Source organism: Notamacropus eugenii, chromosome 4, assembly GCF_028372415.1.
Source record: "Notamacropus eugenii isolate mMacEug1 chromosome 4, mMacEug1.pri_v2, whole genome shotgun sequence".
In the NCBI taxonomy this organism is placed as follows: Eukaryota; Metazoa; Chordata; class Mammalia; order Diprotodontia; family Macropodidae; genus Notamacropus; species Notamacropus eugenii.
Window position 1 is genome coordinate 229,965,117 of NC_092875.1, and position 26,647 is coordinate 229,991,763.

The window sequence follows — 26,647 nt, forward strand, 5'->3', positions numbered from 1 at the left end:
AGAAAAAAATAAAACACAAATGATCTGTCTTGAAATTTCGGCTGTTACTGTGTGACCTTGAGTATTCTTTAAAAATGTATTTAACATATTATATACTAGGCTCTGTGTTAGGTCCTGGGTCTGCAACGACAAAAACAAAATATGCCTGCGTTTAAGGAACTTCCATTCTATGGGGGAGGGGAATGGACTGACGATAGAGAAGTACAAAATACATAGAAAGTAAGTAGAAAGTAATTTTTAGTGTGGAAGGAAAGTCTTAGTTGGAGGGAGGGGGAAATCAGGGCTTCCTGCACAGGAGGTGACTTTTGAGCTGAGCCTGAGGAAAAAGGTATTCTTTGATACAGAGATGAGGAAAGATTCTGGGCATGAAAAGTAACTTTTTACAAAGATGGGAGATGGAATGTTGTGTTCGGAGAATATTAAATAGGAAAATTTGGCTGAAATGTTGAGTTTGTGGAGCAGGGCAATGTGAAATAAGCCTAGGAAGGCAGGATGGAGCCATGTTGTGAAAAGCTTCAAATGTCAAACAGAGAAATATGTTTTTATCCTAGAGGCAATTGGGAACCACTGAAGCTTGAGATGGAAAGTCATATATGATATGATCAGTTAATAAACTGATAATAAATATTTATTAAATACCTACTATGTGCCAAGCAATGTGTTAAGCACTGGGGATGCAAAAAAGGCAAAACATAGTCCTGCCTTCAAAGAGCTCATAATCTAATGGAGGAGACAACCAACATACAAACAAGTTATATAAAGGATAAAAAGAAATAAGAAGAAAGGAACTAGAATTAAGAGGGGCTGAGGAAAGTCTTCTTGCAGAAGATGGAATTTTAGTTGGGACTTTAAGGAAGCCAGGGAAGGCACGAAGCAGAGATGAGGTGTAGAGTATTCCAGGCATGGGGGAGAGTCAGATAAAATGCTCACAACTGAAAGGTGGAGTAGTTCAGACCTCTGTCTGGTGTTGTCTGAAGAAGTAAGGGGTTTAATGAGATGCTCTGAAAGCTCTAATGTGATTCTATGGTGATGCCTGGTTTTCTGTAAGTTTGTTGTTGTACAACTAGGTCCTGAACATAGCTAGGTCCTAATTATGTAGATAAATAATGAATCCCCTTTGAAGTGGTTGCATTATTCAGATTCTTACACATATTTCTATTAGGCTGTTTTATATAATTCTAACTTGTAATAGTGCAAATTCGTATACATGCATACACTTCATGGGATTCCTAATTCACACTAAAGGGGGAATTGTTGTGTTCCTCCTTCGTTTTCAAAGAAGACCGTGACATCAGAGAAATGATGACATGGCTTGCACTTGACTTTGTTTTGAGTGAGGGAGGACATAACTGTAGTAAGAATCCTCTGAAGTGGTTACATTATTCAAATTCATACTATGTATTTCAGTTGGGCTAGAATCAATTACCATATTTTACATAGGTTTGTCTTCAAAGTGACTACTTCAGGGGATTCATTATTCTCACTAATTAGGACCTAACTATATTCTAATGCTCTGGGAAATTCGTTCTTCTAACCCCTACTTGCATTGACCAGTGGATAGAGTCCTCAGAGGATGGCTAGGTACACTTCCTTTATTAGCTTTTATAAAGGAATATTTATTGAAAAAGTATAGCATGGACCAAAAGTATAATAATATCCTCCCTGAACTATGGCATACTCTGCTCTCTACACACTTACTTAGTCCCTGGGAGGGTGAGCTCAGACTTAAAGTTCTTGTTGAAAAACATTGCCTACCCCCACCATGGGGTAAGTCCTTTCATCTCTTTAAAGAGTTCTCTTCAAGTTCACTTCTAGATTTGGTGTAACCAATGGACAAATTGTCTTATTGGACATGGTATTTTGACTGTTGGGCCAGTTCTCTGCTGTTCTAGGTCTGGCAGGTTATTGTTCTGGGCTGTCCCCCACCCATCCCCTGGACTTGGCCATTGTTAATACTGGCTCCACTTGAGAAAGGATTTTTGATGTCCCTTTCACTTTTCAGTGTTCATAAGGTCATAATCTCGTCCATTCCTTCTTAGATAGTCATTCATTTATATTCAGGAAAAAAATAAACTCGAGTTAGAAGAAACAGAGGTCTTGTGCATTCACAAGTACATGGCGACCTGGTGGGGAAATAAAGTGGGCAGCAGCAGGTCACTCCTGTGGGCAGGCCTCTGTCTTTCTTTACCCCCTACCCTGAAGCTAGCTTTTCTTCCCCCTCACTAAAGAACTGCAGGTTTCTTTGGGCTTTTTGTGTATGCCCCCACTGCTGGCTCTACAACCTATTAAAAAGCTTTTCATTTCCTCACAGTAATGTAACAGGAAACAATAGGAGGATACTTGCTCAGCTCTGAAGTGGGAAGAGAAAGGGCCCCACTCTCATACATTTCCAGACTCAGCCTCACCAAGCCTCCCTGTTCGGGTACTGTTGGCAGACAAACCAAGTCAAGTAATCAAAAGTTTAGTATGCACTTGCTATGTGCTAGGACTTTGGTTAAGTACAGGAGATACAAAGAAAAGCAAAAATAGTCCCTCTCCTCAAGGAGGTCATGGTCTAATGGATGAGTTAACATGCAAACAACTATGTATGGTATCTGAAGGTATGTGGAGGATAACTTGAAGAAGATCACACAAGGAAGACATTAGCATTAAGGGACATTGATAGAGAAGATAGATATAGATTGACATTGATATATAAGAAAGATATCTTGCTTTCACTGAAGAATCCAGGAAATAGGGAAGGGGGAGGGAATTCCAGGCCTGGGGGACCCCCAGTGAGAGTGCATGTAAAGCCATGAGATGGAATGGGTTAGATGAAGAACAGTGTCACTGAGTCATAGATTATATAGAGGGAAGTAAGATGTAAGAAAGCTAGAAAGGCAGAAAGGGACCAGGTTATAAGGCTTTAAAAACCAAACAGAAGATTTTTATCTGATCTTGGAGGTGATAGGGAGGCACTGGAGTTCATGGAATGGTGGGGTAGGGTAGGGAAAAATTATGTGGTTAGACCTACTTTGATAGTTGAGTAGAAGATGGCTGGAGTAAGGAGAGACTTGTAACAAGGAGGCCAACCAGTAGGCTTTTGCAGTAGTCCAGCTATGAATTAATGAGGACTTACTTATACCAGGTGTCAGTATGAGTAGAGAATATATAGGAGTTGTTAGGAAGGTAAACTCAGCAGGACTTGGCAACTGATTGAATATGGTCATAGGGAAGAGGATGAGAATGTGGAGTTGAGGATGATACTTTGTGAGCCTGGTGACTTGGGAGAATGGGGTGTTGGAAAGACGTGAAGTTCTAGGTGGGAAAGATAATGAATTCCTTTTTGGACATATTAAAATGTATATGGGACATCCAATTTGAGGTGTCCAATGGACACCTCATGCAGCTAGTTGATACAGTGCATAGAGTGCTAGGCTTAGAGTCGAGGAGACTTATCTTCCTGAGTTCAGATCTGTTCTCAGATACTAGCCATGTGACCCTGGACACATCATTTAATCCTGTTTGCCTCAGTTTCTTTATCCATAATATGAGTTGAAGAAAGAAATAACAAGCCACTGTAGTATCCCTGCCAAGGAAACCCCAAATGGAGTCTTATAGAGTTGGACATGACTGAAAAATGGATGAAAGACAACATGTGATATTGGAGGTCAGAAAGGAGGTTAGGGCTGGACAAAGAGATATGAGAATCATCTGCATTGAGATAATAGAATCCTTGGGTGCTGATGAGATCATCAAGTGAAATACTATAGAAGGAGAAAGACCAAAGACCGAAACTAGGGAGATTCTCATGTGTGAATGTAACCTGAATGAAGATGCAGCAAAAGATAAGGAGAAAGAATAGTCATATGGGTAAGAAGAGAACCAGGAGAAAGCAATGTCAGGAAAATCAAAAGAGAAGAATATATTAAGGAAAAGATTGTTAAGTAAATAGTGTCAAAAATTACAGAGGGGTAAAGGAGAATTTTGTACATGCTCTAAAGAGTCATTGCCAAGTGCCTTATTATACTAATATCAATCCCAGCACTGTATTCTTTTCTGTATAGAATATTAAATTATATAAAAGAAGAGTATATTAATGTTTTCCCCATACTTTATGGTAAGACACTTAACAAAGTCTAAACTAATTAGCTTAACTAATTTTTAAAGCCTTTGAAAAGAAAAAAAAAGTTTCCCAATAACAAGATTTTTTACTTTCTGTGTCTTCCTCCCCCCAAAATAAAACCAAATCCTTGTTAATAATTATGCATAGTCAAGTAAAACAAATTCCTATTGACCCACTAATATCACAATTTGGCCAGTACTGCAGAGATCAGAGGAAGATGAAGAAATCCTGTGTTTATAGAAATATTTCTATAGCACCTTTTTATAATGACAAAAAACTGAGAACACTGAAAATTTTCACCTATAGAATAGATGACTACTTGTCTGGGACTACATAGCGAGAATTCATTCTTGTTTCATTACAAACCTCAGTAATTATAATATTAGATTTTAGATCTCTCACATCACTTCAGACTGTGAGATCCTGGGAAGATAATAACACATATAGCTTTAGTTTTTGTGTAAGCTAATATATATATACCTATATGTATATTATATGTATTGATTATAATTTATAAATTAATCATTTAGTATAGCACATTAATTCTATTTATATTTTTTTCATATTTGGTGATAATTTTCTTCTTTTCTAAAATATGTTGATTTTTTCTTTTCCCAATTTTTCTGAGCCATCATTTATTTTGAGATTGCTGCACCTAAAACATGTGCACCCAGTCTGTCAATTGACTCTACATTTTTTCTTACATTTTTACAATTGATCTTTGTTGGCTTTAATTCTCTTTTCCACTGTAGTAAGTTAATTAGTAGTTGATTCTTTTGACTAATTGAGACTTCTTATCATAATCTTCATATTGGTCATTTTCTTTTTTATTCCCTCTAAATCATTTTTAGTATCTCTTAATTCTTTAATTTCACTTACAATTTTTACTTTCTTTAAGCTCTTTGTCTCAAAAAAATTTTTTTGCCAAGGTTAATTTTTGTTTACTTTCTTTAAATGTGTCATCTGGTGGTTTTATGATGTCTTTCATTGTGTTTTACATTGCTTCTGAAATTTCAGTCAGTTCTCTTGCTTTGTAGGATTTTGTTGTGTTGTCTTCTTGGCTTTGCTTATTTTTCTTTTTTGTTGGTTTTTTTTTAGTATGTACGTGTATGCGTGTGTGTGTGTGCGTATGCCCTCTGTGTGCACACGTATATGCCATTTTCCTTTTCTTTGATATTTTCATATAATTTTTAACCAGAAAGCCCAAGTTCTTTTTCCTTTAGAAATGACATCAGAGTTTAAGTCTTGCTGTCTTCTCATGAATCTATATTTGCAGAGACCATGTTATTCAGTGGAAAGAGTACTGGAATCAAAGTCAAGAGGTTTGACTTGTGCTTCATTCCTGGTTCTCCCTCTCTAGGATAACCATAGGCAAATCACTTTTACGTATCATCTATAAAATGGGGATAATTCTGTTACTTCCCTCAGAGGGCTGTTGTCAGGAAACACTATATAAATATAAATTATTATTCCTGTTGCTTCAACCAGGAATTCTGGCTTTTCATTGCTTTTCTTTATAGTTCAGATTTTTTTCAGCGTGATTTATTCTTCATGTATGCAAATAATGCTCCTGAGCATTAGTAGAGCATTGGTGTTTTCCCATCAGTTAATAGATTTCTTTAAACAATACACATAATTCCATTTCCCTTTGTTACCAGTGGAGTATATTTGAGAGTTAGTTGGGGTTAATGATTTGATTTGTGTACATTGAACAGAGTAATGGTAATTCATTTCTATTTAGCTTTGCTCCCACAGCTTTGGCGGTGAAGTGCTGTGCAGTAAACATCTACCTATAAGATAATGTTATTTTTGTCCTACATTTATCCTGCTTCTAATTTTTTGTCAAATTAGTATGAGGATTCAATACTATGCTAAAATATATGTCTAACAAAATTTTCCAAAATGATATGACTAGGATTAATTCCAAAGCTTCTTTCCTTTTAAATAGTCCTTGCTGGAATCAACTATTAGAGGGACCAAAATTTTTAATTGAGAGAAACCAAAATTTTTAGTTATCAACGTAAAATGAGTACTTGTAATTTGTTCATTTGTGAAGAAAGATTGTGAGTATGGTGTTTTCCTTCTATATCCTATACATAGATTGCAGTTAGATTCAGAACTTTTTAATGATTGACCTGTAGAGTCATATGCTTCTCTTAGAATGTACTAATTCCTAAACATAGCTGAAACAGAACTTTCTTATTTCTCTTCTTTTAGGTGAATGGTGATATTCCTCCTCGGTTAAAAAAAAGCGCTCACGAAATCATCCTAGACTTCATTCGATCACGACCTCCTTTAAATCCAGTATGTATTTTGACATGATTTTTCCTAGTAGTGGTTGAATAGAGGTAGTGTAATGAAATTTTCTCCAGTCTCATCTCTGGAATTCAGTTAGCCTGCATGGTTAATTAAATATTAAATCTCATTGGCCAAAAATTACTAATAGAAAATGGCTCCATTAACAAAATTGTATGTTTTACTTATATAATTAAGACTTAGAGGCTAATAATCTAAGCTGTATTAGAATTATACTTGTTAGCAGGATTTTATTGAGCCAGTCTCTAACTTGAAACTGATGAAACTTCAGGCCAGAGACAAAGTAACGATCAGGTAGCCTTTTTATTAGGAGGAACAGATTTGCAAATTGGACATTCTTCTGATCAAAATTCTACCTTGCTGAAGTGAAAACAGAGATTTTATACATAAATCACAATGGGAACAGAAGGTGTGGAGTAGGTGGATCACAAACAATTGTTCCCAAGGCTTTGAGCAGTTTCTCAGGACAAACCCAAAAATGGATGACAATACAACAATTCTGGAGTCCAGTTTTTGGGATTGTAGGACCAGAGTTCTGTGATGGGAACAGATTTTACAGTCTTTGATTTGCTTCACTTAAGGTACATTGGCACAAGGATGCCAGTGATTGAGAGCTTTGTCAAAGGTTTGATTGATCATTTCAAGCTTCAGTGTTGATTCTCATGACTCACAAAATAGAAAAGACAATTCTTGAAAAATCTTCTCTCTTAGTATATATTCATTACACATATTATATCAATTAATATGAAAAATCATAATTTCCTTCACACACTCTAAAACATCCCTAACAAGGTTTTATCCAGCTTTAGAATGGAAACTACAGGGGGACAGAATCCATTATCTCTAGTAGCTGCCTATTCTAGTTTTGGATAGCTTGAGTTTTTAGGAAATCTTTCCTTATATCAAGTTGAAATCTACCTCACTACAACTTTTACCTTTTGTTACTAATGCTATAAAGTTAATTTTTTTAACCCATGTAGAACATATTTTTTTCATGTTAAGTGTTATTTCATTAGATTTAACTCAATGTTCTAGCCTCTCAAGATCTTTTTAAAACCTGACTCCAAAATACTAGCTATTTCTCCTAAGCTTTACGTCATATATATATATATAAATGTTTGACAAGTAGCCTTTCTTCTCTGGCACATTGCCTTCTCAATCATTCCCCTCCTTCCTGATTTTCAGCCTCTGCTGTCTACTGGTTCTTTCCCCTGGTGCTTTCAAACATGCCTATGTCTTCTTCATCCTTTTTTTTTTTTTTTTTTTTAAACAAACCATCACAGGATCCTATCATGCCTGCTAGCTGTTATCCCTGTACTTTTCTGCTGAAATCCTTAAGCCCTCTACACTGATGCCTCTACTTCCCTTCTTTCACTCTTTTCTAAGTCCTCTGCAATCTGACTTTCTACCTCCTCATTTAGCTGTTCTCTCTAAAGTTACCAGTGAACTCTTAATTGCCCAATATAGTAACTTATTCATGATCCTCATCCTTCTTGAACTAGGCAGTATTTGATGCTGTTGACCACCTACTCCAGTATGTTCTCTCCTTTTCTCTAACTACTCCTCAGTCTTTTTTGTTGCATCTTTTCCCAGGTCTCATGCACTAATTATAGTTGTCCTCTGAACTTCTGTCCCAGTCCTCTACTTTTCCTTCTGTATACTCTTTTCTTCAAGTTATGATCTCCCTCACTCCCCAGAAAGACAGTAGTGTGTCTCTTCGGTTACTTTAGGTTAAATTTTTTTTAAGGTAACCCTATTCCTACCCACCCTTGACTTCTTCCCTCTCTTCAGTGTTTGCCATCCTTTTCCTTTTGAAGTTTTACTTATTAGTTCACTTTTCTTTCCTGCTTTTATCTGGTTATTTAATTCTTCCTTTTCTTTCCCCCCTCATCCCAGTCAGGCAAGATCTCCTTTCCTCTCTTTCCATTCAACTTGTCTTGTTTATTATTAGTTTTTAAAATTTCACTTTTTTGTGCACTTTTCTAGAGAGAATTTCTCTTCCTCACTCTTTTTTACTATGCATTCCCCCTTGCTGTCTTCTCTAGACTCAAGTCTTTCAATGTCTTAATCCAGTGCTTTAGTATTATGCCACAGTGCTTAGTGCTTCTTTGTAAATAGCTCTCTTGACAGACTGTTGGATTGCCTTAAACTTCACAGTGTTGGAGGTTTGCTACTTCCTTTTCCAGCTCATTTTATGGATGAAGAAATGGAGACAAACAGGGTGAAGTGACTTGCCCAGGATCACACAGCTATTAAATGTCTGAGACTGGATTTGATCTCAGGTCTTCTTGATTCTCAGGCCTGGTACTCCAACCACTTAGCCACCTTGCTGCCCAAATAATGAATTAGGAAAGCCTAGATTATAGTTCAAGTGTTGGGGACCCTTTCGCTATAGGAAGTAAAACTAAATAGCATCTTCAAAGTGTGAAACACCCTTCCACATATACTTTTCCTATCTTCTCAGTGATAGTCTCCATGGATTTCATTAAGTTTCTTTGATAAATTTTTAACCACCCCCTTTATACTTCTTGCCTTTGAACTACTCCTATTTAATTGCTCTTTATTTTTGGTAAATTTTTCCAAAAATGTTCTTTTAACATATTACCCTTTCTAGTGACTATAGAGTTTATCTTTAACAAAACTAGTAACCAAAAAATAATTTTTATGTGTAGATCAGTAAAAAAAAAATTGTCAATTCACTGTTGCTTTATGAAACTTAATATTTTAGAGTAGCATCCCATCTTACTGACAACTACTGTCAATGTCCTCCCTACTTTGTATTCATTTTTTATTACATATATACTTTACTTATATGTATAAGTAAGTTGTTTCCCTGGTAGAATGTATACTTCTTAAGTACAAAGATTATTTCACTTTTCTTGGTATATCCCCAGTGCTTAGCATAGTGCAGGGTACATAGAATGAAATTAATAAATGTTTTTTAATCAAACATATAACACTGAATTTTTTTCAGGGTATAGACAAATATTTCTATCAATTCATTATAATTTAACTTTACAGTACTGTGTTGTGTGTATAGCTTTGTATAAAATTACTTTGAAAGCAAATTACTTACATCCATAATCATTAATTCTCCTTATTTTTCAAGGCCTCAGCCAGAAAACTGAAACCAACTCCACCACGGCCACGGAGTCTTCATGAAAGAATATTGGAGGAAATCAAAGCAGAAAGAAAATTACGCCCAGTTTCACCAGAGGAGATTAGGCGTAGTAGGCTAGGTGAGTCTACTGTTCATCATGTTCTTCTTTTTAAAAACCCCAGATAGCAAAAAAATCTATTGTGCAGACCCCCTCACCCCCCAAAAAAGTCCATATTGAACCAAAAATGCACCCTGAAATTGTTAATTCTTTCCATCTCCCTTTCCCCCAATGGGCTCACATCTGAAATAATCAAGTTATCAAGTTAATAAATAGAAAACATACTTTCCCTTGACCCATATAGAGGAAATATAGCCTAGTGGGAATCTTGACTCTCCTACTGGCCTTTTGCATCACCTTGGGCAAGTCACTGAACTTTTTCAGGCTTTTTTGTCCCTTATCTGTAAAGTTTAAAAAAATATAGAGAGATATAGATCTACATGTTTCCTGTCCACTTCATAGGGTCACATGAAACCTAGATGAATTATTATTGTATGTGAAAGGGCTCTGTAGGCTGTAAAATCGTTTATAAAGGTGGTATTATATTATGTTGTTTTTACCCAACCTGTCACTTCATCAGTATAGTGAGCTCCCTGTGATGAACTTCTGATAGTGTAGATCAGCACTTTCTTCCATCTTATAGCCTTACAGAGTAGGCTTGGGCACTGAGAGGTGCAGCAACTTGTTGCATGTCACACAGACAGGACTTGACTGTCTTTTTGAATCCAAAACCAGCTGTTTACCCACTATGCCAGAATGTCTCTCAACATTATTATTATTATGTTTTGGAAATAGGAGTTATATAGATTAAGTTCATGCTTCTGCTGCCTCAGATATTAGTTCAAGCATGTCATGTTAAATGAAGCAAGGCTTAGGTTGTTTCATATCATTTAAGATCGTTTAACTATTTATAAAGCTCGAGATACATACTTAGGTTATTTTTTAATTTATGGAATTTATTAATACATATATATTTTTTTATTTTTTTATTTGATTTAATTTTATTATTTTTTTAACATTCTACAATCACTACCATAAAATAAAGATTCCATCCCCCCTACATCTACCCCCCACTACCCCCCTCCCTCCCCACAACAGCATACAATTCTGTATAGGTTCTATATATACTTTCCTATTGAGTATGTTTTCACTATAGTCATGCTATGTAGTCAAACTAAAATAAATGGAAGAAATCATATAACAAATCAAAATATAATACACAAAAAAACACACACACACACAAACGTGATCTGCTACATTCTGCGAATGACTTCCATATTTCTTTCTCTGAGTATGGAAGGCATTTTGCCTTAGAAAACCACCATTGGGATTTTTTTTTTAATAAGTTCTTGCGTTATTACAAAGTTCCAAGTCTACCAGAAAAAACTCTCGCACACTGTGGTAATACGTATATATTTTAAGGATATTAAGGGACAGCATTCTTTCATTTGTATTTTAATAGCTTAATTAAACTGCATGGTAAGAATTTAGGAAAAAAGGGACCAAGTGCTTAATTCTTGGAACGGAAACAACAAAAGAATGAGTAGAAAGAATATTTTTGTGTACTGGAGCTTAGGACTACTCTGAAACCTGTCTTTTTGGGGCAAAGGGATGTCTTCATTCATAACAACTAGAAAATGGAAACAGCAGACCTAATACCTGACAGATTCTCTTTTATTAGACAAAATTGCTAAAAATTCAATTTAAAAAAAAAGTAAAATTATATTTAGAAGTGCCATTAATGACACAAAATACAAATGAACATAAGAATTTCTTCTTGAGGAACTACAAATAATGCCCTCACACTGTGTTTCTCCCTCTTCTAGTGAACTTGTGAGGGGAAAAAGGAAACCAAATGTGTTACAGTGGAAGAGTTAGGTGAAAAGTCTAGAGACCTTGATTGTTGCCTCAGAATTTCCATTGATGCCTTTTATTATCTTCTACAAATCATTTAGACTTTTCAGATCTCAGGTTCCTTCACAGTCAACTGGGCAAACATGGTGTTAACATTCAGATAGGAGTACTTTCCACACTGTGACAGCTACCATCCTCATCACCTTTCCTCATGGCCCTTGGCCAACTTCTGCAGCATAACCTACCCCTAAGCCACTATCTCCAAGGTCTAGTCACCATGATACTACCAAGGTCCACCTTTGCCAACAATCCCTTTTTTGTCATTAGGGTTGTCCTCTGTACTCCTGCTCTACCCTCCCTCCCTGTGCTGGTTTCTGCTATTTCTCCCCTATCTGTACTTGTGTAATTGATTTTTTTTTCATAGAGAAAGACTTTACATTAATGCTTCTTAAATTTCATCTTATTAGATTCATTCCATTGTTCTAACCTCTCAGAATCTCTTTGGAGCTTCTCTTTGCCATCCATTAGGTTAACTCCAAGCTTCATGTCATCCACAAATTTTGTAAGCATGCTGTCTGTGCCTTCATCCATTTCACTGATAAAAATGTTAGATAGCAAAACATATATTGTTAGGACACACCACTGAATTCCTTGTAGCAAACTGACATTTATATGACTACTCCTTGTTTCCAGCCATTCCTTTTTAGTTTTCTTACATATTATCCTCAATCCAGTCATACTGGCCTACTTGCCATTCCTCACATATAATGTTCCGTCTCCCATCTCTCTGCTTTTGTACTGTCTTTCTCACTCCTAGAATATTCTTCCTCCTCAGCTACCATTTTCTTAACCACTATTCAATTCCCAAATTTTTCATTCTCATATGAATCCCTTTTCTTAAGTGAATGGCAGTAATGAAAATACCATTTTTGCCTCCTCAGTTCATCAATTTTGTGAATGGAAAAGACAACATCCAAATGATATTTCATGCCTATACAAGTAGAGCTATCAAAAAAGTTCTTCTGTGCGTATATCTTGGACATTTTTCCAAAAATACATAATCAACTGGACCTAAAATTCCATTAGGAGATTAAGCTTACTTATATTTCAGAAATTATAAATATTGCTCTCAGTGATTGCAAACTTATAGACACCCTTCTTTAGAGGGTCATTAATAAATTGTAATATGGTAATTAAAAGGCATTTAGAATACTGAAGGGACTGGAGATTTTGCCAGGTGAAGATCCATTGAAGGAACTAGGTCTTTTTAGCCTTAAAAGAAGGGCTTTGAAGAATGGTGCATGATAGCTGGGGATGTCATCTAGAAGAGGAATAAGGCTCAGTATATAGTGTCCCCAAGATACTAAAAGAGGAATAAGGCCTCTAGTGCTTTGGGTTGATCCTCTCTTGAGGATTATGGAAAAACATGGACAACAGTGGCACAGAATAAAAAAAAACAGAGGATAGTAATCAGTATCAGGGAGAAGTTGGGAGTGCCAAAACTGATGGAAGGAAGGCTTTTTTTTTTCAGAGCAAACATTTAACTTTCTGTTAAAACACATCCAGGATTGTAATATTAACCTCTAAATGTGGTAACTATACATTCTTATATTATGAAGAGTTTCTTTTGAAAATCTCTTCCTTTTTTTATCTGTTTGTTGTCCTCCATTTTTCATCCTTAAATACCCTTGAGGTGATTTTGTTCAGTTGAATCTCTCACTAAATTTTCTTAAAACTACTTTTTCCCTGACCTTTTGCTATTTTCTACTTAATTGGGAAATACTGTTAAGGATCTTTGTTTATTATTCTATGTAAGATTTTACAAACAAGTTTGTATTCTAAATCCATTTTGCCTTTGACTTTCACATCTCTGCTTGACAAGAAAGTCAAATGTTTGCTAACTAAGGTACCTTTTAGACTCTTTTGGCCTCCCCATGTAACAATTCATTTAATTTGTTGGATTTCATTATGAAATTATTGTAGTTAGCATTTATATTCTTCCATTAATATTCCACTTTTGTCATCAATAATTTGTTTAAATAGATCAGGATAGAGTTTTTAATTGTATGCCGTATTTTTTCCTCCTTTTCTTAGCTTTGTACTAAACGGCCAAAGAAGGAATAACTCACATCATTAAGATGTAATTTCTGTTAAAATATAATCATTTTCATGTTTTGCAGTATTATTAGGTACCTATCATCTTCTGATGACAAACCTCTGATTTTTTTCCTCAAAGAAATTATTTATTATAATAGGTGTGTGGCTTTTGTCTTGGGCCTATATTATTCCTTAGTACTTAACTATCACAGCATTCTGCCTTTTAAGAAACAATTTCTTAAAGTTCTCCTAAGATTTCTAAATCTTACTGTAGCATGCTGGAAAAAAATGTAAGGTATTTCAGAAGATTAAGAATTGCTTTGAAAATAACAAACTTGCTGTCCATAATTCACCCAGCGTTTTTTGAAGCAATGGAATTTTATGATGAGTTTTGAATTGGGGATTAAGGGGGATGGGTTTTTTCCTACTGGTAATTAGGTTTTTCTTGGTAGCCAAATGAAAAAAGTTCATTTAGCAACATCAAAAAGGATTGGGGTGGGCAGAGCCAAGATGATGGAGAAAAGCCAAGAATTGCCTTCTCCCCAGTTTCCCTGGGAAACAATGTTAAACCAAGCCTCTCAATGGATTCTAGAGCCAAAGAACCTACAAAAAGATGTAGTGAAACAATTTTCCAGCTTGAGATAACTTAGAAGGACTTCAGGAAGGGTCTGTCTCACTTGGATCAAAGTGTCCAGGCAAGCCAGTAGGAAGCTGTTAGCCACAGCACAGATCAGCAACCAAGACCCGTTGGTCCTGACTCAGCAGACCAGCTGTGAAGCCTCTAACCCCAGAACTCTGGCACAATAGGCACAACTAGACTGGGCCACCCCAGTGCAGTGGGCAAGCCACCAGCACCAGAGGCTCCCGTGCAGAAAGCCAGTGACCAGGTGCCTAGCCTCCAGCACAAGAAGCTTGGGACAGTGGCCCCTGTACCCCAGGAGCAAAGTTCAACTTTTTAAAATCATGAAATAGACTTTAAAAATTAGCAAAAAACAAAACAAAACAGGAGCCCTGATCATTGAATGCTACTATAATGAGAAGGAAACAAGGAAGATCAAAACACAAATTCACAAGAGGACAACAATGTCAAAATACCTACATGGGAAGCCTCAAAGGGGAATATGAATTGATATCAAACAAAACAAAAGCAAAAATAGATCTAATTAAAAGAGATAAAGAAACAAACTACATTAACTAAAAGGTACCATAGAAAATGAAGTAATATCAGTACTAAATATATATGTACCAAATGGTATAGCATCCAAATTCTTAGAGGAGAATTTAAATGAGTTACAGGAAGAAATAGACAACAAAACTCTGCTAGTGGGGGATCTCAGCTTCCCCCTCTCAAAACTAGATAAATCTAACCACAAATAAACAAGAAAGAAGGAGGTGAATAGAATTTTAGAAAAGATAGATGTGGTAGACAAAATTGAATGGGAATAGAAAGGAATGTACTTCTTTCTCAGTGGTACATGGCACCTACACAGAAATTGACCATTTATTAGGGCATAAAAACCTCACATTCAAATGCAGAAAGGCAGAACTATTTAAATGCAACCTTGTCAGATGATGATGTGAGAAAAATTATGTGTAACAAAGGGTCATGGAAAGATAAATTCAAAATTAATTGTAAATTAAATAGCCTAATCCTAAAGAATGAGTGGATCAAACAACAAATCATAGAAACAATCATTACATCAAAGAGAACAATAATGAGACCACATACCAAAATTTATGGAATGCAGTCACATCAGTTCTTAGGGGAAATTTTATATCTCTAAATGTTTACAGGAATAAAAGAGAGAAAGAGCCGATCACTGAATTGGGCATGTAGCTAAAAAGATTAGGAAAAAAACAAACTAAAAATTCCCATTTAAATACCAAATTAGAAATTCTGAAAATTAAAGGAGAGATGAATAAAGTTGAAACTAAGCTATTGAACTAATAAATAAAATGAAGAGCTGGTTTTATGAAAAAAAATTAACTTTTGATTAAAAAAAAAAAAACCAAATGACCAGTATCAAAAATGAAAAGAGTGAATTCACCACCAAGGAAGAGGAAATTAAAGCAATAATTAGGAGCTATTTTGCCCAATTGTGTGCCAATAAGTCTGACAATATAACTGAAATGGATGAATACTTACAAAAATATAATTTGCCCAGATTAACAGAAGAGGAAACAAAATATTTAACTCAATCTTAGAAAAAGAAATTGAACAAGCCATCATTGAACTTCTTAAGTAAAAATTCCCAGGATCAGATGGATTCACAAGTGAATTCTATCACACATTTAAGGAACAATTAATTTCAGTAATGTATAAACTGTTTGGAAAATTAGGCAAAGAAGGAGTCCTATCAAATTCCTTTTATGGCACAAACATGGTGGTGATACCTAAATTAGGAAGAGCCAAAACAGAGAAAGAATATTATAGACCAATTTCCCCAATGAATATTGAGGCAAAAATTTTAAATTAAAAATTAGAAAATAGATTATAACAGTTTATCACAAGGACAATACACTATGATCAGGTAGGATTTATATTAGAAATGCAAGGCTGGTTCAATATTAGGAAATCTGTCAGCATAATTGACCATGTCAATAACAAAACTAACAGAAATCATATGATTATCTCAGTAGATGCAGAAAAAGCTTTTGACAAAATACAGCACACATCCTATTGCAAAAACTGGAGAACGTAGGAATAAAGGGAATTTTCCTTAAAATGATAAGTAGTATCTATCTAAAACCATCAGTAAGCATTATTTGTAATGGGGATAAACTAGAAGCTTTCCATAACATCAAGGGTGAAACAAGGTTGCCCATTATCACCACTATTATTCAGTATTGTACTGGAAATGTTAACTTTAACAATGAGAACAAAAAGAAATTGAAGGAATTATAGGCAATGAGGAAACAAAACTATTGCTCTTTGCAGATGATATGATGGTATACCTAAGAGAATCCTAGAAAATCCACTAAAAAAACTACTTGAAATAATTAACTTTAGCAAAGTTGCAGGATATAAAATACACCCATATAAATCATCAGCATTTTTATATATTACCAGCAAAGCTCAGCAAGAAGGAATAGAAAATTCCATTTAAAATAATTGTAGACAGTATAAAATATTGGGAGTCTGCTTGCCAAGACAAACCCAGGAACTATATGAACACAATTATAAAACACTTTTCATACAAATAATTTCAGATCTAAATAATTGGAAAAATATCAATTGCACATGGGTAGGCTGAGCTGATATAATAAAAATGACAATTCTACCTAAACTAATTTACCTATTTAGTGCCATACCAATCAAATTACCAAAAATTATTTCATAAAGCTAGAAAAAATAATAAAATTCATCTGGGAGAACAAAATGTCAAGAATATCGAGGGAATTAATCAAAAAGGGTAGGGAAGAGAAGATGAGATAGTGAGAGTCATTATGGTTTAGTAGGAAAAGCATTGGACTTAAAGTAAGGTGACTTTGATTCCAGGCTTGAATTCTCTTGTTACTAGGGCAATTTATTTCATCCTTCTCAAGATAATACATGTAAAAGTCCTTAGTAAATTGTACCTTTTAATTGTCCTTGTTATGAATGAGGTTGTATTATACGTATACATATGATTTAACGTGGGAAATTTGCGTGTGCTGCAGAAAGTGATAAGAAGATAGAAGCAAAGTTAGAATTCCAAAAATTTTGAAGAATATCTTGGAAAGCATAAAGATGTCTAATCAGTTAGCCAAGGATCTTTTTTTTTTTTTTTTGGTAGTATAAAGAAAAGGGAATGTATCTAGCAAGTGTTCAGGATGAATTAACATAAGTATTAAATATAGGTATAATTGAAAGAGAGCATTAAATGTATGAGAAAAGGGAAAATTGAGACAGATGAAGATCATGGTTAAGATAAATGCCTGACCTGCCTAACACAAGCTGCCTCCTTTTTCCCTCGCAGGATACCTTCCAAAATTTCAGCTATACTGGCTTCCCAACACTGGGAGTGGCAGTAGGTTAGCATCTGGTAGGACTGGGCTGGAAAAGGACCTACAGTAGTCTAGTCAGTGTTGCTTCTCTGTTTATTGGTGTCAAATTGTCAGCAATTGCTGCTGGTGATGAGGAAAATTGGCCCCTTTTCCACAGTGGTATCTCCCCTCAATAATAGCTGCTGGGGCAAGAGACTGGAAATTTGTAGAATATTACTACCCCCAAAGCTCTTGGATTCTGAATCCTGGGATATCTCCATGAGGACCTGAGGGGAAATGGTGGTTTAGATGATGGTGGTTGTTTGACCTATCTGACATGTGCTGCCTTCTTTGTCCTGTTTTGAGTGATAATGAAGCTGACTTTTCATATAGGAATAAATAACAGTCATTAAAGAAAAGTAATAAAAAAAGGACCAGTTATATCTTCATCATAATTATCTTGAGACAGTGGCCAAAATATTTTTCAGAGAAAAGGTTGGTTAATTTCTTCTGTTTTTTAGATCAGGGATCATCAGTTTTCAAACGAGATAATATTTGTAAGGTGCTTTAGCATGATGCCTGGCTTAAAAAGCACTATATAAATGCTTGTTTCCACCACCCCACTTTAAAAAAGAAAAAAACCAAAACAAATACTATATAACCAACTAACTTATCACATACAATAAACAAGATGTTGACCTCTCAATATTACCTGAATCTGTTCTTCAGAATAGTTATTCATAACTCTAAAGCCAAATTTTTAATATCAAGGTTCTTTTAGGGTAGCTATAAATCAGAGGAGAGAGACAGGGCAGCTAGGTGGTACAATGGATATAGAGCACCAATGCAAGAGTCAGGAGGACCTGAGCTTAAATCTCACCTCAGACACTTGACACTCATTAGCTGTGTGACCTTGGGCAAGTCACTTAACCCCAATTGCCTCATCCTGGGTCATCTCCAGTCATCCTGATGAATATCTGGTCACTGGGTTCAGATGGCTCTGGAGGAGAAGTGAGGCTGGTGACCTGCACATCCCTCCCTCACTCAAAACAAAGTCAAGTGCAAGTCATGTCGTTATTTCTCTGATGGCATGGTCTTCTTCAGCAATGAAGCACGAACACACACACAAATCAGAAGAGAAAAAAAGCTCTCCGGAAAATTCAATTTTTGGTCCCTAAAGGTTGCATGAAACATGTTATGTACATCTTTATTTTGGTCTTATGTGATTTTTTTTTTTTGTCAAATGATATATTTTGTGACTTTTCCCAAACAAAAGTCTACCTTTATCATACATAGAATGTTAAAAATATAGTATGTTTTTCTTGTTGTTACTGTAAAGTTTTATTGATGTTATTTGCAACTCTAACACTACATATCTACTATAGTTTAAAATTTCAATTTTATGCCAGCTAGCTCGTTGCATTATTAGCATCTGAAATGTACTAAGATTATTAATTCTCTCCCCCCCCCTTTTGCCCTCCTTGTGCTTTTCTAATGCCTGAATTACTTTGTTTATGCTGTTTTTCTTTTTTCAGCAATGCGGCCACTTAGCATGTCTCACAGTTTTGACTTGTCAGGTAAAAAAAAAAGAAAGCACTTCAACACCTGACATGGGTTTTGTGATTTTTGTGAAATACATTTCACTCATCTGCTTGTTTAAACATCTATCAAAAAGAAAATTGAAGGGCTTCTTCCAATCTACAGTCTGAAATCAAAGATTCAGCCTATTTGAGACAGAAAAAAATGTTTCCTACTCCATAGGCATTGTGTATATGCGGAATATCTATTACTTTTGTTACATCGAAAACAAAGTAAACAACTGCCAGGATTTGTTCATATGTTTGTTACAAAGTTAAATTCTTTGACATGATTGCTTCAAGAAAAAAATGTCTAAGGGACTTCTGTATTGAGCGAACAATAATTTTCTAAAGAACAAATCTAAAAATCTAAATAGTTTAACAGTATTACTTTACTTTAGGATTTGGTCATAGTGCTTCTCTTTTCTTAAAAACAAACTCAAAGTGATTGTAGTATTATAGAAATTTGAGGAAGCTCTCTTTTATGTGTCTTCACTTTGACAAAATAAGTTCTGACCAAACATTATTACTAAATTTCTTTTCTTCTAATTCTATTAAAACAGTAAGATCATAAGAGCATCATAGTAACTTTTATCATCCTGTGCCCCAAATGTGAATTACAAAGCTGGATGTAATTACTTAAATTAGATTAAATTCAGTGGAACTACTAGCTATTGAGCAAAGCAAAGTTGCTGCTCCTTTTGTAGTTTTGTTTCGAATTATGTATGTAAATTTAAGTTATTATCAACAAACTCTCAAATTATAATCATCTTTTAACATCAGTTAACCAAGAGTCATATCAGATGTTGAGTGTTCCATATAATTTTCCAAATAATATCTTAAAACTATTAAGACATTTTGCAGAGTATTTTCTAATAAAGTATTTTCTAATCTGTTTAAAAGTGAATAGTTACTGTTAAACATAAAATAGAAGATGAGCTGTTGGCTCCAGCAGTTTTTTCCTAGAAGTTCCTTTTCCTCAGTATAAATTGTCAGTATTCAAAGTATTATCAGCATGTCTTGCATACAAAAATCACATATAAATAAAAGTAGCAGAATATTAATGTAAGTATTATGTTTTTGAGGAGACTTAAATAGAATGCTAACACTCTAATATATTCTAGAGTGGTACCACTATAAAACTAATTACAGTTTGTATTGTTATAGCATTTTCAGCCATGATTTTTATACCAGTTTATTTTAGAGAAGTTTAAATTAGAGAAGTAGAACAAATTCATTTGATAAAATATTTTTAGCAGTTTAAGTTTAAAATATCTATCATGTGGCACTTAAATTTGAACATTTGACTGACTACTGAAGAGCTCCTCCAGTTTTCTTTGTTCACTTGATAAACATTACTTTAGCAACCATTTTCTTGATACAGTATCATCCTAGAAAATTTGGTTTGAAAAGGGAGACTTCAGGTGTTGTGTTTGTTTGAGTGTGTCTGTGTTGCTTCTAATGTCCAGAACTGGCTATTCTCTGAAGTAATCTGACTGAAATCCAACATAATGAAGGGGAAAATCTGAAAAACAACCAATATCATGAATAATTGTTACTTGAGGTCATCAGTCACTGTTGACTGCAGAAATTCACATTGGACACAATCCAGTAAATATTAGACATGGTTGGCTCATCTGAGCATCATATATATATGCGTGTATGTCCATGTAAATATAAACATGTGTATGTTCATTCATACCTACATTTGATGTGAACAACTTAGAGAAAGATGACCCAACTGAAACAAAAGCCTGTGTTTTCAGTTACTGAAGAGGAGCCAAGATTTTTTTTATGACGTTGCTTGACATTTATTATATGTTTGACTTCTGAGTGTTTTATTCATATTTCTCTAGCTATTTTCAAAATGTATTTTCTATGAATGCTTTCTCTTTGAACAAATCAGTGTTTTAAAAATATAAACTGAAAAGCTTGACCCATTCCATTAATCTATCTTAAGAAAGTGAACATCCATTTCCTTTTTACTAATAACTTAAAAGTTCATGTTGAATTAAAGATGTAAACTCAGGTGTGTTCATTCCTAGTGATAAATCTTTATAACATATTTAACAAATCATAACTTGGATGTGTAAATATATATTTTCCCATGCATGTATTATAGTTTCAAATTATATATTCATCTTTTAGAAATTACAAAATTTGAGGGTTGAAAGGGACATCATTTTCCATCCAGTCCTACTTACAGCCAAAAAAAAAAAAGAATCTCTGTTACATTTCGCACAAATTGTCATCTGGCATCTGCTTGAAGACTTCTGACAGGGAACATATTGCCTTCTAAGGCAGCCCATTCCACTTTTTGGTAACTAATTAATAGAAAATGTTTCTAGTTATCAATCTAAATTTTCCTCTTTGCAACTGCTAAACATTGTTACTGTTTCTCCTCTTTGGGTCAGAACAAGTCTATTGCTTTGTTCTCCTGATAGTTCTCATACTTGAAGACAACTCATATGACCCCCTACAGCCTTGTCTTCTGGCTTGCCTTCCCAGTTCCTTCAGCCAGTTCACATATAGCATTGATCAGAGTCTTTTGCCTTCCTGATTGTCATCCTCTGGAGCAGTGGTATCAAACACAAATGTAAAGACCATGGACCACATGTTGACTTAGTTTTAAAATGTGATATTATCTATATTTTGTTCTATTTATTTTGTTAGATATTTGCCACTTACATTTTAATCAGGTTCCTGCTATACTTGGGAGTGAAGGCTACAGGCAGGGTCACTTGTTTGACACCTGTCCTCTGGATAGTCCATAAGTTATCAATGTCTTTTCTAAACTGACCTGAACACAGTACTCCACATGTGGTAGGACCAGGACAACTTTTCATTATTCAGTAGTACTGGGTTTGTGATTGTACAAATAATGTCAGTTTATAAAATTGGTCATTAAGTGACTGAAATGATTAGAATTTTATAGAAAGCATTAAGAGCACATTTCATTTATATCAATCACATATATTATCATTAGGAGACTTTTTTTCCAAACAAAAATCAGTTGTGTGATTTCATGAGTGTAGGAAGCTTCTGGTGAAAACTCTCTCTAGCAATACTTTCTCTCAAATTTGTGGGCCTGCAGAGTTATCTGGGCTGAGAGAGATGGAGTGATTTACCCAAGGTCACACGTCCATTCTGTGAATATGTCAGAAGTGGGACTTGAGCTCCAATGCCAGTTCTATCCACTACACGTCACTGCCTCGCACAGGGAATCTGTCAGCACTATAAATAGTATATAATTAAAGTGCTGTGATATAGATGTATTTGTATATATGTACATATACACATATTAGCGTATATATAAGCTGCACACTTATCTGTCATCTGTTTCTTTCACAAGTAATCCATAACTGAGTATTAAACATTTGGAATTGTTTATTCTTTCTTACTAAACCTAATATTTTGGTACTGTACAAAATTTCCATTCCAGGAATTTCAGTGAATGGACAATAAGTTTGTTGGCAAGTTTCTAAGCTTTATTAATGTAATTTATAATATTGTAGAAGGGTAAAGTAAAAGGCTTTTAAAATTTTATTTAGAATTGTATTTTTGTTTGAAGTTCTGATTTTTGCCATCATTTAATAGATTTAGGAGTATTCAGAGGTTTAACTCTTTGATAATCATCATCATAATAAGACTTTTTAAAGAATTTATTATGTGTCAATAAGCTTAACACATGGAGTGATGCAAAAAAAAAAAAAAATGTGGTCCCTACCTGTAAATTCAATAATTGCCACCAGGTAAAATGTTGGTGCTTTGATTGTCTGTGGAACTCTCAAATATCAATACATTGAAACATGAGCTGAAGCATATAATAAAAACCACCCTACCTAATGAAGGAGTTGTGATGAAAGAGCTTTATGAACCTTAAAGTGCTACCTAAATAGGAGTTTATACTATTACAATTTCCTTTCCTAAACATGCACTGAGTCATTTAAACTTTAGTTTGATCATTTTGAAATTGTTTTTATCTTTTTCTCAGGTTTACAGATTTTCCATGGCTATTCAAAGTTGAGATTTAATTTGTTAGCCCAGAAAGTACTTCATGAAATTTATAGCTGAGTAATATTTTTCCATGTTTGGTTTATCATTTAACTTACTGAAGAAGAAAATTAGTTGGACTCTTATTTACAGTGACATTTCAGCATTAATATAAGTTCCTCTTTTATTTATTCAGTGCTTTTTCAATTGTGATCCTTACATGGGAAACTATTACCTTACTTCTTTAGTGAATTTATGTTACTTTAATGAATTTTCAGTCAGTCTGGTCTTGATGAATGTATCCCATCTTCTTTTCACTCTGGTTTATTTACATTTATATGTATATAATCAAATGTGTATAATTTCATATGTATAATCACACACATACATATGTAGATGTATGATTTCATATACATACACATATACACATGTGAAAGACAGTATGATATAGTGGATGGAGAAGGGGGTGTTGAAATCAGGAAGACCATGGTTCATCTCTGACACACAGTGGCTGGGTGACCCAGGGAAAGTCATTTAGATTCTTAATGCCCCAGGCTATTCTCTGAGGGCTTACATTAACTAGTACTAAACCTGAGGAAAAAATTTATAAATGCCAAGGTCACCCACTGCATCGAGAGCATCTGTCAGTATAGGTGGAATTAAAATCCAATTTTCTTTTCAGCACTCCATGTTCTTTTAGCCAGTAAGATACAGACCCCCTGTACTGGCAGGAAAGGTTCCTCTCTGAGAGCTCCTTATACTTAATGACATCACGGGTTGAGTCAAACAAAACTCTATGTCTATGTTAAGTACATATGCAGATGAGTATGTGAATACACACAGGGTCAAGAATTTAGATATGGAAAAGATATGAGAGGTCAGCTAGTCCAACCCTCTCGTTTTGTTGTTAAGGAAACAGAGGCCCAGAAATGTTGAGTGATTTTCCAATGTTACAGAGGTATTAAATAGCAAAGCCAAGATTTTAAGCCAGGTCTCTTTCCAGCAGCACCATGCCATTCATTTAGTTCACTTTCCTCAACTGGAAAATGGGGATAACAATAGCACCCACCTCGAAGGTCTGTTGTGAGGACCAAGTGAGGTAATATTTGTAAAAAATTATATTTATACTTAGTACAGTGGTATATAGTAGGTGCTGCATAAATAATTCTCTTCAGGCTTCTTAAATGTTTTAAACCAAACCTCTTCCTCATTTGTAACAGTGCACTGTTATACTTTTTTTTAAAAAAGTCATTTCTTCTCTTCACCTGTCTTCCATAACCTCTTTAGATAGAATATATTTCGTATTTTTGGGTCCCATTGTCTGCTTCTATAAAATGGGGAGGTTAAATATCTAACTTATCTATATTCTAACTTAAATATATGAATAAAGTGATGCAACTAAAGTGTCTTTTTAGTGGGATTTGCCAGTTATTCTTAAATATGATTATCTCATATAATCTGTGCTCTAATAAAAATTTGTTTTGTAAAAAATTGAGATTAAAGTCTTAAATATTATATGGAGAATTGTTTTTTTGTATGTGCTTCCACATGTATGAATTGTATTATTCTGATTGCCTTTCTTAGATCACAACATGAGCTTTTCTGTTTCTTTTACTAGATGTAACCACTCCTGAATCCCCAAAGAAAGGGACAGAAGCCTCAGTGTTGAATGGCGGTTTAACACCACAAACAAAAACCAATGGTGTAAGCAGCCCACCAACAACAGTCCAACGGAAGAAACTCCTCAAAGCCCCAACTTTGGCTGAACTGGACAGCTCTGAATCAGAGGTAAAGTAGTCCCACTTGCTCCAGCTTCAACAATGAAGCTCCTCTCTTCAATCTAGGATACCTAGTCACCACGAAAATAGAGTACTTCAACTGGTACTTAACATTTTCTTAGTTTTCTAATCTCTTATGTAAGAAGTAAAATTCAGGGCATTTATCAAGAAGTGGAAGCATGACTCAGTCAGGTACCACTTAACAATGATCAATTCAGAATGACTGTGGCATCTAGAATTTAAATCAACTTGGACATATCAGGCACCTGTTATGTGCAAAGCATTATGCTGGGCAGGGATACAAGGATAAAAATGAAACAACCCATTGACTCAATGAACTTATTTTACTGATGACAGTTAGTATAACAGGGATTCAAATCCAGATCTCTTTTCAATACTAGATGTTCTTTTAACCAGTAAGATGCAGACCTTCATCACAAACCAAGTTTTGAATGGTATTAGTCATGTAATCTCAGCCATTAAGAAAAAATGACCAGGATACTCGGACAGTTAGAAAAATGAATAGAGCAGAGTTCAACAGGGTGCTATTACATAAAAGGAGGGGACCAAAACCACAGAGACTGCCAGTCTATTATGTAAGTTAGGGAAAGCATTTCATCATGTACCTAAAAGGATTCCTATCACCAGCCTAGACCATGGAAGGCATATTATATTTCCTGCCATTAAAAGCCAACCCAGTAAATATTCGTAGGTTCAGGGATTATGTAGGCACTGCACTAAGCACTTTACAATATTATCTCATTGGACCTTCACAACAGTCCTCAGAGGTAGGTGCTATCGTCATCCCCATTTTACAGCAGAGTCACACAGCTAGTAAGTGTCAGAGGCTTGGATTTGAACTCGGGTCTTCCTGACTCCAGGCCTGGTTCTCTATCTGCTGCGCTACCTAGGTGCCCCTAGGAAAATAATTCAGCATGCTTGATTATGTATTTTCTTCATTTAGCATAATTCTCCTATTTATAAAAAAAACCCAAGACTTTTCATGTTTTCATAAATGAAACCCTGCCCCCACATACTCACATGTGCTATTTTTCTACTTTAAAATAGTAATAATCATGCTAACAAGCTTCTCTTTAAAAAAAAGAAAAGTATAAAGTTAAAGGAGGAGCTGGAGAAAACTAGTTAGCATTCATTCTTCTCTTCCCTGACAGGAGTTTGTTTTGTTTTGTTTTTTTGCCTTCTTTGTCCCTATTTGTTTTTTATATCTGTTGGCTGTTGGCTTTTAACTCTAGTTATGTGGTTTAATACAATTAGAAATGGTAGCTATGTAGGAAAAGAGAGGGCCTGGAAGCAAGTGGAGATGTAAAGGAGCATGGGCTATTGTTTGTTTGACTTTTTCCTGAAATAAAGGCACTTAATCTCCAAACCTGAAACTTGAAAGAAAAAATTAAATGTAAACAGGTTTCAGAAATGTAAACAGGTTTCAGTCACTTGCAAATCACTTCTTTCTCCCAGTAACCTAAGCCTAACCTTAATAAAACATCTTTTCATTTTTCTTTAAGGAAGAAAAGTTAACCCATAATCCATTTAACTTTTTAAACTTCATCTTGTAGTGGGATGCTGCCCCACCTAGTAGAACCTTTTCTTAAAAATGGCTGTCTCCTAAGATGCAAATTTGCATAAGAAAACTATTATAAGGATGCTTCCTCTCCTATGGAAATATCTTTTAGTGACACTCTTGACTTTGTTTTGAAGCAAAGCTGTCTCCACACAGGAACCATCTAACCCACCCACCTATCCACATACTAGAGTTTTTTCCATTGTTTTTATTTTTAAATTTTT

At 34.9% G+C, this 26,647-nt stretch overlaps 1 protein-coding gene across 2 annotated transcripts in view; it reads left to right on the plus strand.

Moving 5' to 3' along the window:
* The window catches only part of SPIRE1 (spire type actin nucleation factor 1), a 235,225-nt gene that overhangs the window by 180,012 nt on the left and 28,566 nt on the right, over positions 1-26,647 (plus strand). For both annotated transcript variants that reach the window (XM_072604189.1, XM_072604188.1), the window contains exons 7-9: positions 6,323-6,409; positions 9,531-9,660; positions 24,685-24,854. In XM_072604189.1, the coding sequence (XP_072460290.1) occupies positions 6,323-6,409; positions 9,531-9,660; positions 24,685-24,854 (387 nt within the window). The remainder of the gene's footprint in view (positions 1-6,322; positions 6,410-9,530; positions 9,661-24,684; positions 24,855-26,647) is intronic.